The sequence below is a fragment of the Hyposmocoma kahamanoa genome, unplaced genomic scaffold (genome assembly GCF_003589595.1).
Source record: "Hyposmocoma kahamanoa isolate Upper Pololo Valley unplaced genomic scaffold, ASM358959v1 100021, whole genome shotgun sequence".
Taxonomy (NCBI): Eukaryota; Metazoa; Arthropoda; class Insecta; order Lepidoptera; family Cosmopterigidae; genus Hyposmocoma; species Hyposmocoma kahamanoa.
In genome coordinates this window covers 5505642-5524436 of record NW_020653200.1, presented here as the reverse complement: position 1 = coordinate 5524436, position 18795 = coordinate 5505642, and the positions used below count along the sequence as shown (strand labels likewise).

General features: G+C 33.5%; 2 protein-coding genes across 3 annotated transcripts in view; one reads left to right on the top strand and one right to left on the bottom strand.

The window, feature by feature from the left end:
• Positions 1-2729: 2729 nt before the first annotated feature.
• LOC113240538 (dnaJ homolog subfamily C member 22) lies at positions 2730-8099 on the bottom strand. The gene is made up of 6 exons (XM_026477875.1): positions 7845-8099; positions 5674-5821; positions 5162-5363; positions 4927-5070; positions 4548-4671; positions 2730-4058 (listed from the first exon to the last, which is right to left on the bottom strand). The coding sequence occupies exons 1-6, from the start codon at positions 8097-8099 to the stop codon at positions 3816-3818; spliced, it is 1116 nt and encodes a 371-aa protein (XP_026333660.1). The 3' UTR covers positions 2730-3815.
• Positions 8100-10707: 2608 nt separating this feature from the next.
• Positions 10708-18795, top strand: part of LOC113227031 (JNK-interacting protein 3-like) — a 33413-nt gene continuing 25325 nt past the window's right edge. For both annotated transcript variants that reach the window (XM_026459904.1, XM_026459897.1), the window contains exons 1-4: positions 10708-11225; positions 13277-13432; positions 14074-14221; positions 15520-15707. In XM_026459904.1, the coding sequence (XP_026315689.1) occupies positions 10896-11225; positions 13277-13432; positions 14074-14221; positions 15520-15707 (822 nt within the window). In that variant the 5' untranslated portion in view covers positions 10708-10895. The remainder of the gene's footprint in view (positions 11226-13276; positions 13433-14073; positions 14222-15519; positions 15708-18795) is intronic.

Sequence of the window (18795 nt, the reverse complement as noted above, 5' to 3'; positions counted from 1 at the left end):
AACAACCAACTACAGTCAATGGTACATAAAGCCTTGAGACTTTGAATCAACGATATCAATGTATAGATGCGTGCCTTATTCCAGCGCGACAGAGTTTTTGAAGTTTGACAGTTAAAACAGGCAACAAATCTGCTTCATACTATATAGGTCAATGGCTTCATGCGAATTTTCCATTGCGTCCATATGCAACCGATGACGGCTGAACGGCGGTGTCGCTGCCCATACGTCTGCGTTGACAACAGCCGATCGTCAGCGAAGTCCATATAGACGAGTTTATTTTTCGAATTTATTTAGAAGAGTTTATTTTATTTTTAGATTTCGAAGGTGTAAAGGCCACAAGTCAAACCCTCTATTCGAGACGAAGATTGAACAGCAAGCGGCGCCAATGCCCCGAGCAAGTGTGGTACAACGTGGCCGCCTGAAGCTATATCCGCATCGATACGTGTGGTGAAAATGTTGTTTTGTGACTTCCGACATGATTTAAAAATATTTATTAATGAATGGTGTAACCATTGACTTACAATTATATGGACGTCGGGTCCGCGCTAAAAAGTGTCCGCACTTGTAAGGCGCTAAAATCGTATACAGAGCGCGACACTCCGCTTTAGTCTTCATTTGTTCTACGGACAGCGCGATACTGCGAAGACATAACAATTTAAATTTCGAATAGGTTGACTTGGGACATTTTTTTCGTGGTTTTTGTATTAGACCCGTCGTCCATTTATTTGTAAGTCAATGGGTGTAACTCAAAATAGTTATGGATATCACTCTTTTTTTTTAAATAGAATGTTATTATCCGTTTACTCATTATAAACCGTAGTATCTCTGTGAGTTAAAATGGTCTGACGGTGGTGGGAACGACACCCCCTATACTTCAAGTGACGGGACGAACAAGTTGTGCGCCTGGTGGTAAGAGACACGTCTGTCCATAACAGTTGCAGTGCCACTCAGAGCTTTAAATCGTAAAGAACACAGGGGCACTGACACTGCGCCCGTTATCCTGAGACATAAGTTGACAAGTCCCATGTGCCTATAATTTCACCAGCACCGTTACCCTTCTAAATCGGAACGCAGTAATGCTAACATTACTACTTGGCGGCAGAAATAGATAAGGTGGGAGTACTGCCCAGGACGAACTGTTTCTACAAGGATCAAAACTACAAAACAAACTGTATCCTGTGTACATGTATACATTTATTACGATTATTAATGTCCCACGATTATACGGCACGGAGGGAAAGTAAATATTGTAAATTGGATATTTTGCTTCATGGAGACAGTATTTTATATTTAAATGTAAGTAATATTGTATTCAAAGATTAGATTCGCAGAAAAGGATATTAGATTTCTTTTTCTGGCGATATGTGAGAGATTTAATAAACAAGAAGCAATTTCACATAGTAGACGAGTTAAAAACGGAATTGCGGTGTATTGTTTCGAATATTCATCATAATAATAAAAACTACGAGTAGTGAACTTATGAAACGATTGAGAATTTTCATACAAGAAGATGGATCACATTTTGAACATTTAATAAATTAATTTCAAATCAAGTTAGTTTCTTTAATAAATAATCTTGATAAATAAATGTTGCTCCTTCAAGATTAGTTTAGTATTAAGTATCATGATATCATGATACTTAATACTAATTAATACTTACAACTGACCCTATCGATCCATAAAATACAGATGTTTTTGTATTCACATTTGGTAGATTCGATTCCCAGATGAGGCGGGCAATTTTGTAAGTCGTTGAATTACCATCTATTACTAATTACTTTTAAAAATAAAATTATTTTTCTACGAAGCAAAATATCCTATTTTACATTACGGTACATTCCACACGTCTCGTATAGCCTTTATATACAACGTATAGGTATAGTATAGGGTGTACCAATAAGGTATGTATGTACCTGTAATAAATCTTTAGACTGATTGTTTTATGTACTAAATGTTTTACAAATTTTTAATAAACTATATACTATATACTATACTTCTCCGATTAATTAAAATTAGTTTAAGTAAGCCCTGTTTTAAATCAGGAAGCATGTCAGATCCAGATAATTACAGCATCTCAGTGTTTTCGGCTCTTTAAAAAATCACAGAAAAAATTATCCATGTTAATTTAAATAACAAACCTTAATTTAACTAACGATATGTATCTAAAGCAGCATGGTTATAATCGATATAAATAAACAATTACTGTAACTCCAGTTGCACTAAGTAGATATAGAAGGCGCATGGCAACTAGTTAAGCTGGCAAACAATAGCAAACAATCTTAAAAGTCATATATTTAATAGCGGACGTGTTGATCACCAAAGATAGTCATTTACGCGAAAGCCGAGCAGTGTCAATTAAATTGGTCTTGTTTTCACGCATAACTAAGTATACATATTCGTCGGGAGATTCGTATTAGTACGTAGGGCATAGTAACTAATAAGACAAAAACTACAATTAACTATTAAAAACATTGACCTATTTACTATAAACTATACAAAAAATACAAATAAGTTTCCTGGGTTTGGAAGATTTTTCAGTGGTACTAAACAATAGTATTTTAGAAATAAAACTATTTTTCCGGATTTAGATAGCATATATTTTTTTTGAAACAAACCAACGTTCCGGGCCCTTTACAGGCCCCATGGTCAGTCGACCGTGACCATGGGAAACCTAGTTAGTACTGGGAAACCTATGACCGGAAAAATAGTTTCATTTCCTATGTAACAATGGCGAAAACCAAAGACCTGAATATTATTTTGATATAGTGCCTAGGTAAACCACCACGAAAGAAACGCAGGTGGATTTAATAATAAATAATTTGCCAATCTAACCTAAGTTAATAATAATTAAATAATAAATGGCTAAGGAACAAATCGGTCATTTGTCGACTTAACCAAGTAATTGGGTGACGTAAATATAATTAATTGCAGTTGGTATAAATGTAGTATTTACACATTAACTTAGATTTGGCTCTTTAAATGCATAAATAAATCAGACCTTTAACCCAAATTTCCTAAATAATCTTACTAGTAGTGACATTGCGCAAAAAAATTTAACTCACGGGCAATAAAATCATACAGCTAACAAAATTATTATTTTTTCTTTACACATTTTTTTAGTGTTCTCTTGATAGTTACTATTTATTAAATTCTTTATGCATTCTTTTCAAATACTAGTTTCATTATTACTTATTTATTATAAACATTTGACCGCTACGACCCTATTCGCTACCAGATTTTGTTACCCGTGTATTAAAAAATGTGAATAAAAATATTTTGTCCAAAAAAAGATTTAGTCGACGTATCACGCTTACTACAGGATATTTTACATTAATGTGAAGCACGTCGAACTGGCCATAATTCAGAGGTCATTTTTTCAAGTAATGAAAAAACCTTTAGTTGAAAAAAGAAAACGCTTATGAATTTGTTAATTTTATCTTTTTCAATATTCGCGAAATCAACACCAAAAATATAATAACAAGGACGGGTGAACAAAACTATCACAAAATTCGCTAAGCGTGAGATATTTGTTCAGATCATCGCATTTTTAATATTAATTAGCTGATAAGACAAAAATCAGTATCATGGAGAAACTACGCAATTTTGAACTTGACTTGTTTTGTTAAGATTGTGAAAAAATATTAGAAAGACATTAAATAAAGTAAATTAATACAGGTTAAATATAATCCTAAACTAAAAATGCCTTTTACGATAACAGATAACTTTCTGGAAAATTTCAGTATAAAATTTCGTCACAAGTAATGAAATGATGAAATGCATCCATTGAATCTTACCATAAAACATGAAAGAGTAAATTACAACTCAGTTCTTTGTTTTGACTCTGGTCTTGGATCAGAGTTGTCCTTCTTGTTACGTCTGTTTCTTCTATGTTTACTGTTGGAGAGGATTTCATAAGCCTGTTGGATTTCCATGAATCGTTCTTGTGCAGCACGCCTCTGCACTTCGTCTTTGACTTTATCGGGATGGTTTTCCCGAGAAAGACGCCTCCAGGTGGATGTGATCTCTTGTTGACTGGCGTCAGGACCGATACCAAGAACCTGAAATAGCGATACAAACTATATAATCACACTGATAATAACAAAATTTTGTCCTATTCGTCACGTGTTAATAAGAATTGAGCATCAAATTCAGAAACAGTAGTAACAACATAATTTGATGGAATTTCCGATTGACGTTGGTCAATCAAATACAATAACTTATTAATTCAACGATATGCGTCGTACCATAGAACTGTGAAAATGATAAAAAGTTGTCGAACAATCTAATGATAAAGGGCAACTGTATAGGCGTATGTAATACGACGTATCATGTAAGTCTACATATCACACGTGGTATGTCACGTGTGTGGTGGTTCACGTAAACACGATATATACGTATCACTTAAATATATAAGATAAGTGAGCTCTTACACCTGGGTATATAAACTAGCTCCACATATCTCTGAAATACTGCAGCGTATACTGTGCAAATTAATCAGAGGATCAATTGCACAGGCGTAAAAGGAACACAAACAAATAAAACAGTACCTTGTAAGCATTTTGCTCGCCATGCGGATCTGAGAGGTCAATAATTTGCTTCCACACCTCGTACCAGCCGTGATGCTGCGCGTATTGATACGTATCGATCAGGCATTGCTTTACGTCCAACCACCTAATGACAACAAAATTAATATTTTTTAAAACATATATATTTTACACGTTTCCTTAAGTCACATACTGACAAAATACATTACATGCACTTTCTTAACGTTTTGTTTACATCATATATTAGAAATATTGTGATAAAAAAAAGTTGTAATAAAGGTGCGACCATATTTAAGCTAGTATTCGTAATCATGATATTGAACAAAATGTTTCGTTAAGCCTTGTATGTGATAACACCAACTGGTAATAATAGTACATATACCAAGGACTAGTGAAGAAGTGATGAAGCGCTTCATATATGGGTATCTCGTCGCCTTCACTGTCAGTGATAGTCCCATGAAAGTAGAGGTAGCTGCACCACAGTGAAAGGTACAAGCAGGCGCACAGAGCTAGTATTCCTACGCGTCTGAAATGTTCAATTATAAGTGTTATAAATCATGTTTCTTTGCGCGTGCGCACCAGGAACTTCATTTTTACAAATTAGATGATGTACTGACTTGACAATGTTTCGTTTGGTACGAGTTCTCCGCCATTCCTTCGAAAACGAGTCGAAAGCGAGGCTTGATGCAATCACCATAAGGGTGAACCACACAGTTTCGTCATAGATATAGTACCGTATGGGGTACGCAGCGTACGCCGCAAGTAGAGGCCATTTGAGAGAGCCTTGTTCACGGCCTATGTTGCCCACTGTCCATACACCTAAATGATAAAAGCACTTTGTAACTTTTCATATATATTTAGAATAAACTTTTACACATTACAATTTTGTTGGTACGGATCAGCAGCGTTAATTAGCAGTACTAGTTTTATATCTTTTGTTCTCTTACCTGCTGCAAATCGACATACATACCTGTCTACTATGAACACACAAATTGTTAAGCCAAAATAAAACCCACTTTATTAACCCTGAATAGGCTTGAAGAATGAAGTAATGCTGTAATATAATATGTAGGGAGATGTAGTTACTCATATTCTACTTTTCTATATAGACACTTAAAACAATACTCACCTAAAGCAGCGGCAAGAGGGACAAGGTAATTCAAGTAGCGAAGGTTGATGCCCCAAAACTCATCTGGAGGCACAGCGCACATCATCATTTGGCCCCATGAGTAGCCGACCATCAACATGCCAGTGAACCGATTCATCGAGAAAGGTGGCTGCAATTTATTATGAATAATTTTATAATTTATAACAGTTGCAATTTATTGTAACTAATTATATAATTTGTAACTTGTAAATGTAAACATACATTCTGCGCTCGTTTCGGCGACTCAAGTCGCGGCTACTAATGTAGGTAAGCAAAATTAACTGAATTTATGCTACTAATGCCAAAATATGGGTAAAGGTCAGGGTAGCCAAAGTCATATTTTAGGTGTCAAATAGCAACTTTACAAAGTTTTCTATGTTTTTATTAAGTTGGAAACTGTAGATAGAGAATTCGTTTATAATAATAATATTTAATAGTTTAAGAAGCTATGTATGTTTAAAGTAAAGTGTATCTTAAAGTATGAAAGTATTAGATTAACTGTTTATTACAAGTATTTAAAAAGAATACATTGTTTGTTAAATTTAAAAGAAGTTTACAATTGTATAACCAAAAAAATTTAAGTTGTAATTATGTGCGATTAAAATATTATTATTATTATTACTTTTCCTCGTGATTTAATTGGTAAATTAAATTGCCTTGCAAATATTGGCAATGAAAGTTCTTAATCTTAGTCATAGACGAAGTAGTCAGAAAAGAGAAGCATTTGTTAATAATAAATTCGCCATTATGGAGAATAGGAAATATTCCCTAGGATATTTGTCATACTCTCAAAATGACATGTATTTCATTTCTCCAATTAGTCTAATTAAACATAAAATTTTATGAAATCTAGTTTAGTTAGATTTCATAAGATAGATTAGATTAGATTTTCATAAGAGTCTTCCAGCATGCTTCATGCATGAATTGAAAATCAGACTTCACGTTATTATAGCAGTTTGTTTTCAGAAATACGAATTTTATGGCCATATAAACATGTACGACTTCAACAATTTCCTTTATCAGCATATTGAGAACATAAAACGCCAGAAGCACATTAGCAAGACATGAAAATAGTGTGCGTAAGTTATAAATGTAGTTACATATCAATATAAATTTGTGCAAAATTAATGTACACTACCATAAACATGTACAATAATTGATTTGACAGTAAGAAATTCTAAAACTGAGCAAAAGTCTTCAACTTTCAAATTGAAATTATAAAACTGGAAACAACACATTTCTTAATTAAATTCTAATGCATAGAATCACACATGAAACTGACATCCATGTTATCTGATTTATGATATATTGTTTATCAGATCTAAGATAATTATTTATCAAGTATAAGTTTTTTTTTTATTACATAGACAATTACATAATTAAGCATTTATTCACATCTACCAACTCGTAACATTGCTACAAGAATCATATCTAAGCAAAATAATAATTATATGAACTTGTGAGTACACAGTACATCAGTAGCAGATAATGTTGCCAATAACCAAAGGAATTTAGAAGTATAAATACTTATTTCAAGTGGTAAAGGTGTAGTTCTAATTTGTAACCAATAATATGCTCCATTTTCTAAAGTCATACACTAAAGAACACAATCAAGCTTGCACAAACACATGACCATGCAATTATTACTTTTATATTTTACCTTCACCAAGTTCTGATGAGCCACTGAAGTTGGCATAGAGGCGGCTTAAAACAGAAAAAATAAGAGAGGTTATAGTGCACAATTATCTCAAATATATAGTTGTCATCAAAAAGTGTCTCCCAAAAGCAGTATCAAATAGGTTTACATTTAATTCAGTGACATCTTTCTAGATTAGAAAAGTTATATTATAACCCATAAAGTAGTAATTATGTAATGTTCCTCTATATAATATTACTCACCTGTTTATTTTTACTTGCATTCAGATTTACACTGAATGTAACTTAACCAACTTTAAGGGAATAAAAGTAAAATATAAACAAGTAAGTAATATTCCAAAATAAAATATAAAGCCCCATACATTTAGTTGTGGCCTTCCATTACATTTTATACCTATATTAACCTATATTTAATAAATATTTATTACATGTAACTTATTAGACCAGTCACAATTCAGCTACACACTTAACCCATTTTTACAAAAAGTTGAACATACCTTTTTGTTTTGTTGCATTTTAGCCTTTAATTCTTGAGGATGCTCTTCGTTGGCATCTCGCACGTACCGAGGTATGCGAAATATTTCTCCCAGCCATCCCACGCCGAACCCTCCCAGAGTAGTCCACCACACAAATGCATGACGATCCCTTCTCAAATAAAAGTGGTGTACGCCGAATATCCCGCCGAACAACCACAACACGTACGCCCAAATCACAGATTTTCTGCTAGCATCACAGTCCACTTTCGCAGACATATCTGAAGAAATTAAGTTGATTGAATTGGTGTCGTGGAAACACACCCAAACTAAACAGTTGTAACTGTACCTATATTGAATGAAATGCCAATAAGACACATACTTACTTGATTTACAATCTTTATTCGCTGAAAGTTATTAATAAATAACTTAAAAATTAACTTAATAAATAAATATATTAAATAATTTTTAATATATCCTGAGTTTACTACGTTGGTTGTAATTTTCAGAAAAGCCAAGTGGACACGATATCAGCCACGCACGGACATATAGACAATTAAAGTGGGAAAACGCTTGACAAATGCGACCCCCCCACAACACCCCATTAAAGTGTTCTGAGTTGTCAAAACGTCACAATGTGTTGCCTACTCTCGAACTAATGTGAAAGTCACAATAGACAACAAGGATTCTGTTCGGCGTACAATATCCTGTACAGAATATTTTGCCATACCCTATCCTAAAAAAACAGACTGCATTATGCTTGAATTTTTGCCATTTTTCTTTTCAGTGTAATTTTTTGCAACTCAAGTACGTACATTGTTATTACCACAAACTTACTAGGGATGCTAACGCTATTACCACACCCCACATGTGCATGTGCACATAGAACTGTCTTAATAAAAAAGCGAAAAAAACTTGCCATATCTTTACACCGTCTTAGATTTTTCGAAACCATTCCAATGTTTAGGGAAATTAACATTTTTTGCTTTGTTTTTGTTGCTTTAATTTTTAATTTGTTTGCTACTGCAAACAATGTTAAAAACTATCAACAAAAAGAAATTTCGTCTATTATTTTTATTAGAAATAAGACCTTATCATATACAAATATTATCTAGTTTTTTTTCAAAGTTAACGTTAAGATAAATTTCATATTCTATTTGTCATGTACAGCAAATGTAATAGATCATTGACCTACCAACAAATGGACGTCGGGTCTAATACAAAAACCACGAAAAAAATGTCCGAAGTTAATCTTTACAAACGTAGTGACATGTAACGAAACATAAAAAACTAAAACATTTAATTTAAATTGTAACGTCATTGCAGTACTGCCTGATTTTGCTTGCAAGAATTTAAGGGCCCCAAAGAACACCATATTCTTCTACTGGAAATTTAACAAAATGCACCATATTTAGCTTCGACTGAAAATTACTTGAACACAAGAGTAATGGAGTAGCCTATATCGTAAATATCAATTAATTTATATATATGTATATTATGTCGAATTCACTTAAATAATTAATAAAGAGTTGGGCAACTGCATACATACAAATATTACTACAAATGTGAAAATAAGCGTGTACTATAAGAAATGTACCGATGTTCCAACTAAACGTCAAGTCAAATATCCGCAATTCCGAAGACCGATTTATAATAAAATCGTTACACTTTCGAGTAATTTTGATTCTTTTCACGAAGACAAAATTAGCTTTTGTTTTGTAATCTACCTAAAAAATACATTTGACATTATGAAAATTCGAGCTAACGTTATTTCGGGCAAGTGTATTTTTTGACTTCTGATAGGTAATCCCAAGCCGTAAAACGACTACAACAATGTTTTGTTAGTTATTGCCAACGTTTAATAAAAAATCATTTTAAAAATAAGATTAAAATCAAAGCGACTCTATAGTTTCTTTGTTCTAAATATTTCAATCGCTTGTGGTTCGAACAATTGAAAATGACCAAGAAGTTTATATAAGCTTCTTGAAATTGACTTAATGGGTCTCTTTCCATCTTTTGCGCATGCAATGTAGAGAAAGGACAATTAGCTATTTGACTATTTTGTGTGCTTCCGTAATTTATATTTACGATTCATTTATGTATAAATTTAATAAATTAAATACTATAAAACTGTACAAAATAGCACTTTTAAATGAGAACGATGATAACACAATATATTTGTTTAGTGAAAATTTGATACAAAATCCTGTTTTTACACTTTACTGCTGTATAACTTTTACAAGTTATTATTATATGGTACTGCATGATTGACAACCGCGCTGTCAGTCGAACAAACAGAGACTGTTGCGCGAATGACGCTCTGTATGCTATTTTAACGCCCTATAGGTGCGGACACTTTTTAGCGCGAACGCGACGTCCATTTATTGGTAGGTCAATGTAATAGATGGTTACATTTTGGATTTCTTTATTTTTTATTTAGTTATAAGCGAAGGCTTTATAATGAATAATAATGAAAACTCGAAATGTGGGGAATTTGCGGGGAATGTGAACTTTACTCTCCCCAAATTTGGGGATTTCGAACAATAGGTGTTGGCAACGCTGATATTAAGAAAAATATTCGGAAAATATTGATTTTCCTGAAAAATATTTATTTTCCTGAAAAATGTAAATTTTTCCATGACCTAACACTACGGAGAATGGAATGACGCAATCTTCGTCGTGCGATCGTCTGTCGGTCGGATCAACTAGCGTACCGTACCGTACATCAACATAAAGTCAATAGAACGACGAATGAACGGACCTTTTTGTGTTACAAAGCAAAAATAAACGTCAAACAAATGGAGTGTGTGTGCAGTTGGACGTAGTCATATTCTATCCTATCTTTATTAGAACTAAAACAAGAATAAAAATTTATTCACGAAAACTACCTACTTCGCTTATTTGATAATAACCGATATGTGAGATTCAACAACTTGAAATTTAACAATCGATCCAGTGATAGAGGAATCTTGAACACAAATGCACTACTATGTTTACGCGTAAAATTCATTAGGCTGTCCTTGCAACGGATAGACGTAATATCCTTGATTACAAGTTTCCTTATTGTTTCCAATCATGAATTTCGACGATAGTTCGAGTAGTGGCTACGTAACCACCGAAACGATCTACGGCACACACGAAGATTCTCATGTAGTGATGTCGGAAAAGGTACAGACGCTGGCGGGGAGTATCTACCAAGAGTTCGAACGAATGATAGCTCGTTATGACGAGGATGTTGTGAAGACACTGATGCCTTTGCTGGTGAATGTCCTGGAGTGCCTGGACTCAGCATACCAGACCAACCAGGAGCACGAAGTGGAATTGGAGTTGCTCCGAGAAGACAATGAGCAGTTGGTGACCCAGTATGAACGTGAGAAGGCAGCCAGGAAGCATGCTGAACAGAAGGTAAGCTGAGTACATTGTATAAAACCGACCTTGAGTCAGTTTTTCTTTGTTTCATCCACAAGGTTGCCATTCTTTGCACTCTTAATTGTTTGTTAATCTTAAAATGTAGTGCATTTATTTAGGTAGGTGTACACCTAATTTTATTAATGTTTTACATTATAATTTATTTATGGATGTACATTGTTGTGTAGGAAATGTGTAATCCATTTTGTTATCTTCAACTCAAGGTAAATAAGGTAAGTCAGTGAAACATGCTTTAATTGGTTAATAGATAGTGAGTAACCATTCTGATATTTAGACTAGATTTCCTAAGGTAAAGTCAGACATTGTTATCAGCCCTTGGATGTTTGTGAGTGGCATGTCACACATATTGATTGATGTTGTTTAATATTATTGGAACTGCTGTAGTCATCACTACCTTTCATATAAAGTAAACATAAACAACAGATGCCATTAATATTTATTAGACTAGATTTTGCCAGAGATGGTTAATTATTGCTGGGAATAATTACATTTATAGATTTTGAAGATGTTCAAAGGGTTGGTTTGAACACGTTCTGCGCCAAGGGCCTCTGAGGCAATAATCATGGGAATCACTTTTTTTTACTTATATAGTTCCCATTGGTACTAATTTAGTATGTGAAATTAATATTACTGACCTCCCCCCCATCCCCCTGTGCCCCATTATTAATTTTTTATCATTTGTATCAGGTACAATACCCTGGCCTGGGAGCTTTTTTCATACATATAGCTGAAATATAATAAATATAAGAACTAAATAATGAATGAGTAAACTAAATAATAATTTATTTAAGTTAAGTTTATTGTACTAAATTTGATCTAATTTAATAAATTAATTAATTAATTTAATAAAATAATTTAATAAAAAATAAAAAATAAAATAAATATTTAAAAAAAGGCAAATGAAACAATATTTTTATTAATTTTTTTCTTTATTGAGCCATAATTTCAAAACTATCACAGATATTTATATCCCAAAAACACTGAAGGATTTGTGAGGGCCAGGGCTTTCAAGTGCTCATACAAATGTTTGAAATTTTGCAAGCTTGCATAAGCTTGGTACACACTGGCCAGGGACAAAAACATGGGGCATACATGTGGAGCTGAACTTGTTAATACCTGGCATAAACGAAAGTGTATTAAAGAACAGATATGAATTGAATAAGCAAGCTAAGTATCCTATCAAGTGACAATCCATATTTGCCTACTCCTCAATGGTAATGGAGTGACTAAAAGATTATATATATATATACACACATGTATATATGTAAATTTAATTTCAATTAATAAAACCACTGATATAAGATAATTAATTCAACGTTATGTAGGTTAATATTATACTACTAAAAATATGAAGAGAGTAAAAGTATATTTACTTGTTGCACAACTTATTGTGTAATTTATGAATATTAATGTTCTATCCGTTCTTTTATGCTAGAGATGCACTAAAATATAATTTGTTATTGGTGTATTAGGCCATTTGCATTATGTGATCTCAAAGTAATTAAATAATAAGGATATGTATGTAAGGATATAAATGTAACTCAGTACTAAAATTTACAATTAAAATTTTCTGTCACAAGTAGTTATGGTAATTTTTAGAACATCATATAAATAATGTGTTAATTATCATATTTTTTTTTAATTAATGACCTCATTGCCTTAGTTCAATAAGTGGAAAAGTTCAATAATTAGTCTCTACATCTTATTTGTCGCTGCAAATTTAATTTTAGAAACAAACAATTATTGCAATATGCATAGGTCTCAGCATGGTCATGGGTCTTATTCATGGAGCAACTTTCTGTCATTGTCTTGTCAATTTGCTTAGGAACTTAATTTCATGTTTAAACTTAGTAATTTTCTCTATTTATGCCTGGTCCTGGTCCAGGTTACATGCTTAATAAATGAGGAGGATCAGAACAAAAACTTAAAATATCATTGAATTATGACAGTTTGCAACTCATGTATTGTGGCCGTTATATTTCTTAAAACCCGTTTGTAGTAAAAAGTAATTAAAAATTTTTCTTTAGCTTTTGGAAGCAGAAGATCATTACGAGGGCGAGCGGAAAGACCTGACTGGTCGCCTGGAAGCTTTGGACAGCATTGTCAGGATGTTAGAACTAAAACACAAGAACTCACTTGACCACGCTAGCAGGCTGGAGGAGCGGGAAAATGAATTAAAGAAGGTTTGTAATGTTATATCGAGCATGTTGTAATGTTATATTGAACACTCGTGGACTTATTTTTTTTCTTGTTTAACACTTAATTTTACAGACTGCTGTGAAAAAAAATATTTTGAACAATATATTCTGAATAATATTCTGAACAGAGTTTTTATAAATGAGGCATTATGTTATGGTTACTGGCTAATCCTTGTCAGTTAATCTATTGATTTTTGAAAATGTACAAATATGTATTTGAATAGATGGATAAAAATGTTAATCTTATTTATCAAATCATTTTCGTATTAACCTGCGTTTACCGGAACTGACATTTTATACAGAAATTAATTTGACTAGAAACCCTAAGAAGTCATTAACATTATTAGATTTTTATACATCCTTTACATTTCGTGTGGAAGCAATTTCGATAAAGACCGACGCAGATTATTCAGTATCTGTAACTGTAGAAATTTACTCATCGACTGTATGCTACCGTGAAATCCATATTAGTCTACGGTTTCATATTAATATTTTTATTATTAATTAGGAAGGCATGTATAAAGTTGTTTCTACAACTTCCTTGCCTTCCTACGTAATTTACATTAAATTAAAATTTCTACTTTAAGTAGGTAATGTATAAAGTTGATGAAATAAAATATGTTTAGGAATATGCGAAACTCCACGATCGCTATACGGAGCTTTTCAAGACTCACATGGACTATATGGAGCGTACGAAGTTGTTGATGAGCACCGCAAGCGATCGTAGCGAGGTTCGAGGACGATTAGGGCTCAACCCTGTCGGAAGATCCAGCGGTAAGTGCAATACCCTGATTCGTTGTTTCTTCAACTTGAAATTTGACCTCAAGTTTCGTAAACTGTTTCTAGCACTTTTAGAGCTCATTCAAATTAGCGATTAAATGGCGTGGCTACGGCGCTGCTAGTACATCGCCAGTAATACTTAACCGCGCTGTTGGAGAAATTTGCTATATTGCAATAATACTATTTACACAATAGTCATACAATAAAAATGTTGTGTACATTGAACAGAAAAGATGGTATCCATGTTATGTAAACATGTTAAGGCCTCGGTACTTCAGCGACAAGACGAGATGCAACGTTAAAATATGCGACGTCAACACGTTGCGTGTGTGACGATAGCGGGATTCAATACGCATGGTCGACCGATATAGCAGATAGCCTTGATGTTTATTTACAGCCTTATGCAAAATGTAGTTAGGGTACTTTATGCTACGAATTGAATAGCTTAACAGTCAACAACTCATTGAGGTTACGCTGCCTGGATCAACGGAACAAGTTTTGAGTAAAAGCAATTCATGTAGCCTTGATAGAGGATAATTCAACTGCCTCCGTAGCCGAACGGTTACCTTGCCGGACTGCCACGCAGAAGTCCCAGGTTCGATTCCTGGGCCGGGAGAAATATTTGTATGGCCTATATTTATTTCTCATGAGTTTTAGTGTAATTTGTGGTTGTCTATGTATGTGTCCATGGCACCCGCGACACAGGGTTTCCCTAGTGCGGGGTTGAGTGTGTGCGTTATTATTATTATAATTTAGGGATTTATAACCTTTAAGTGGGATTGATTAAGATGTTCTGTTTAAGTTACTGTTTAATGGTTTAAACTGATGTTTTGTCATCAAGACGGTCAAAAGGTCATATGTGGTCAAAAATTCCACACCACATTACTTATAATAAATGTAGTCTGATGGAATTTGTTAAATTTGATTTATTTGTCGGACACTACTTAATTCTTCGATTATGGTAGAAAAATGTCGGAAGGAAATCTGTCGGATTGAGACAATGTACAAAAACTTGCTCCAATCCAACTGCATTGATTGAAAACTTTTAAAACTCGACAATTTAGGGACTCTGTGTGAAATTGAAGTAAAAATTACATTTTGTTCCATTTGTATATCAGTTACTGATTAGTCACAATTAAATATTTCCTTTTCAGCCTTAATTTGAACTAACAATGACGAGAGCAGATTAGGACACCAATTTGCACTCGTCATTGTTCGTTCAAATTAATTTTTAATTAATTTTTCCATAAAGAGGAAGAACTACTGCACAAATGTTTTTTTTATTTATGCAGGTCCGATATCGTTCGGGTTCGCTTCTCTGGAAAGTTCTGTGCACGTAGTAGAGCAGAGCGAGAGTATGCCAGGTAGCCCCGTGAGTTTGTCGTCGTCACCGCCTTCGCCGCCTATTGGCTCCGAGCTCGCTGCAGTAAGAACGGTCGAGCGTGCTCACCAGACAGACCCTATTACGCAACAAAGTCAGGTGAGGAATAATAAATATACGTTAATAAATAGACATTTATTACTACCTCTCAGTCTCGGGAGTTGCCTGTTGTATGTGTACGTGAGGAATGAAATTAAAGGACCCAGTAATACATATCGTAGATTCGAACCTGGTTACATGTAACAATACTGATCAGAAGATCGACTTTTTAAAGGTAAAACTTTGGTAAGGTAAAGCATTGACTGCAAGTAGAGAAAGGTGTCAACCTTGTCGAGCATAGAGTTCCGGGCTACTGAAAAGAAGTACTTTTTTTTGAAAATCTTTAATGTTGAAATCTCTCAACTGATGTACTTTTGTTCAATATTATATGTGACACTCATACATTTGAGTTTTCTTCTTGTAAACTTTAATAGCTCTATTTATTTGGTATTTACAAGTCTTATTAAGAGCTTCCACTCAAAAATGCACGCTCTAATAAACCTACGGGTGAGAAGACAGTTTGTAGTATATCCCCACATCTCAACAAATATTTGTATGACGCAAAAAATAAGTTTTGTTTTATATTATTATATTGGTATGTAGTTCCTCAATCACAATCAATGACCATGTATTTATATAATGACAATAAAGTGGAGGTTTTGACTCGCATACTTATTCGTATTTAATCATTCTTTGAATTTCATTTCTTGCCCACACAAACTTTGGTTAGTTAAAGTAATTTAATTAATTAATCAACATAGGTATATATTTACATTGAAGCAAACACATAGATATATATTTACATTGAATCGAAAACAAATTAACACTAGCAACTAATTACACCTTCACATAATTGTACAATCGCGAACACTGAGGTAGACGAAAGGGTCGTTGTAACATTGTAGTATGCTCAATGTATCATTTACACGACTAATGACTACTTGATCACCAAAACACACACGGTCAGTAATAACGGCAGCTTCCAACTCATTGGATGTCTGAAAGCTGAGTTGCAGCCCTCTTGATCACATTCGCATGACTCCGAGGCGTGAATCATGCTAAATTTGGACTTCTCGCACTTGAGTGGCTCCTTGTACATATACGCGCACTCCCGCAGCACTACCAAGTCTTGATCTGGTGTGAAATACTGCATTTGAGATATTGCTCGGCATATTGGCTTCAATTTACTTCCTCTACTGGTATTCGGACAATCTTTAAGATATTCCTTATTCAGAGCGTACGAAAAACATCCGGCATGCTTGAGCGTAGAGCACTGGTAGCACTTTAAGCTTACAACTTGTTTGCGCATTACTATTAACAAAATGAAAATTACCAGCAAAATGCAACTATGAAGGTAACATTTCATTTTATTCTCAACTTCAACTTTATGAGATTGATTATTCTTAAATAAATGCTTTTAAAACACATTTATTTTCATGGTGACACAATGACATATGGCTGTCATTTTTGTTCAATATTCGAATTGGTTTGTGTCAAAATTATCGTTTTATTTATCTAGTGGCCGCCATAAAGGAAATAATAATAAGGCTTGATTTCAATAAAAAGTTAGAATGTTAATTGCAAAGTCCAATGGCTGTCAAATCTTTTTTTTTTATTTTTTTTATTCCTTATCTTTTTTGCATCCATACCGCGACACTGGCGATGATCGCCATAATATTTAAATTATTCTTAAAAACTGACACAAGCCTATTAATGGCCGTCTTATAGGAAAAAAAAAAAATAATAAGACACATAATATATCCATGTACCGCTTTACGGGTCGGAAATTTGGTGTGGTTCAGCAAGGCTTTAACTGTTATAGGAAAACAGTCATATAAGAATAATTTTGAAGGTTTTTCGACTATGGTAGCATTCACAAATTTTGAAACTGGTATAGTCAGCGAGGTAAAAAGCACTTTTTTAAACATGATTGAAGGTCATGAAATAAGTTAATAGTTAATAGTTTTGTAAATTTTGCCTTTTTTTTCAAACTCTGTAATGTCAATTGAAATACATGTTAAATTGACTGTTTATAACAGTCTTCTGAGATAATTTTCTTGTAGCTATAACGATTAAGATAGTTGGCTTTGCAGACTTATCTAAATTTCCACTCTGTATATTATTAATAACAATAATAATGTTTATTCCTTACTCACAAAAGCAGCTTAATGGCTAACTACTAGTGTTGCAACGAATAGTATATAGGCCAGAATAGACGAATATTTGGCCAAATTATTCGGCCTGATTAAAGTACGTACGAAAATTGACACAAAATATACCAAATTAACTTCAGTTATGATTCATAATTTTCTATAAATAAACAATATAAAGCACTACAGAGTACTAAAATAACCGACCTCAAAAGTCATTCATCCCCTATTTTTCCACATTTAGAGGTGGAATATTTTTTCAAATTGAAATGGAACCACTTCTGAGTTACTCTCTCTGACCTAACCCTCTTTCCAAGAAAAAAAGGATCATCAAAATCGATTCACATACTTATCGCGTAATGTACACACAAAAAAAAGCATACATTCGAATTGAGAACCTCCTCCTTTCATGCAGAGAAACAGAGATGCATTATGCATTCCTTAATTTTTCCGAGGAACAAATAATGAATAATTGAAATAGTATGTACCTCGATATATTACGAAATATTTAACCATTTGGGTGGTCCGTCCGCAAAGCGGTACTCTACCGTCGCGCCACAAGTTCAAGAAAGCAATATTCCCAAAAAAAAATATCTAAAAGCTTACTTTTCACAATAGCAAGTGTGATCATAATAATGACATTAGTTTAGAAGTTATTAGATGTAGCTTGCGGTCCGGCTGGGGAGTATGCTCTGCAGCGAGTCTACCTGGCGATTGTTAATTTTAAGTATGTGTAGATATATTTCAAAATAAGTATCATTACTCTACTTCCCATTGATATATTTATTTCTCTTGTTAAACCGTTGGTTTATTTAATATCCTAAACTTTCAAAGTCTGTGGTGTGGCCGTGGAGTATTTATTTGTGAGAGTCAGAATGGCGGGTATATCTAAACGAATCCTGACAAATTTAGTATCAATTAGTACCTATGTACATTTTTTATTAAAAATGTAGTACCTCTATCAGAACGAAATTATAGCTACATCAAAGTACATGATG

Coding starts and splice junctions, on each gene's coding strand:
- LOC113240538 (XM_026477875.1), bottom strand. CDS start 8,099: ATGTCTGCGAAAGTGGACTGTGATGCTAGCAGAAAATCTGTGATTTGG. Junction 5,071..5,161: donor ACCAAACGAAACATTGTCAA/GTCAGTACATCA, acceptor TGAACATTTCAG/ACGCGTAGGAATACTAGCTC. Junction 4,672..4,926: donor CACTTCTTCACTAGTCCTTG/GTATATGTACTA, acceptor TGTTGTCATTAG/GTGGTTGGACGTAAAGCAAT.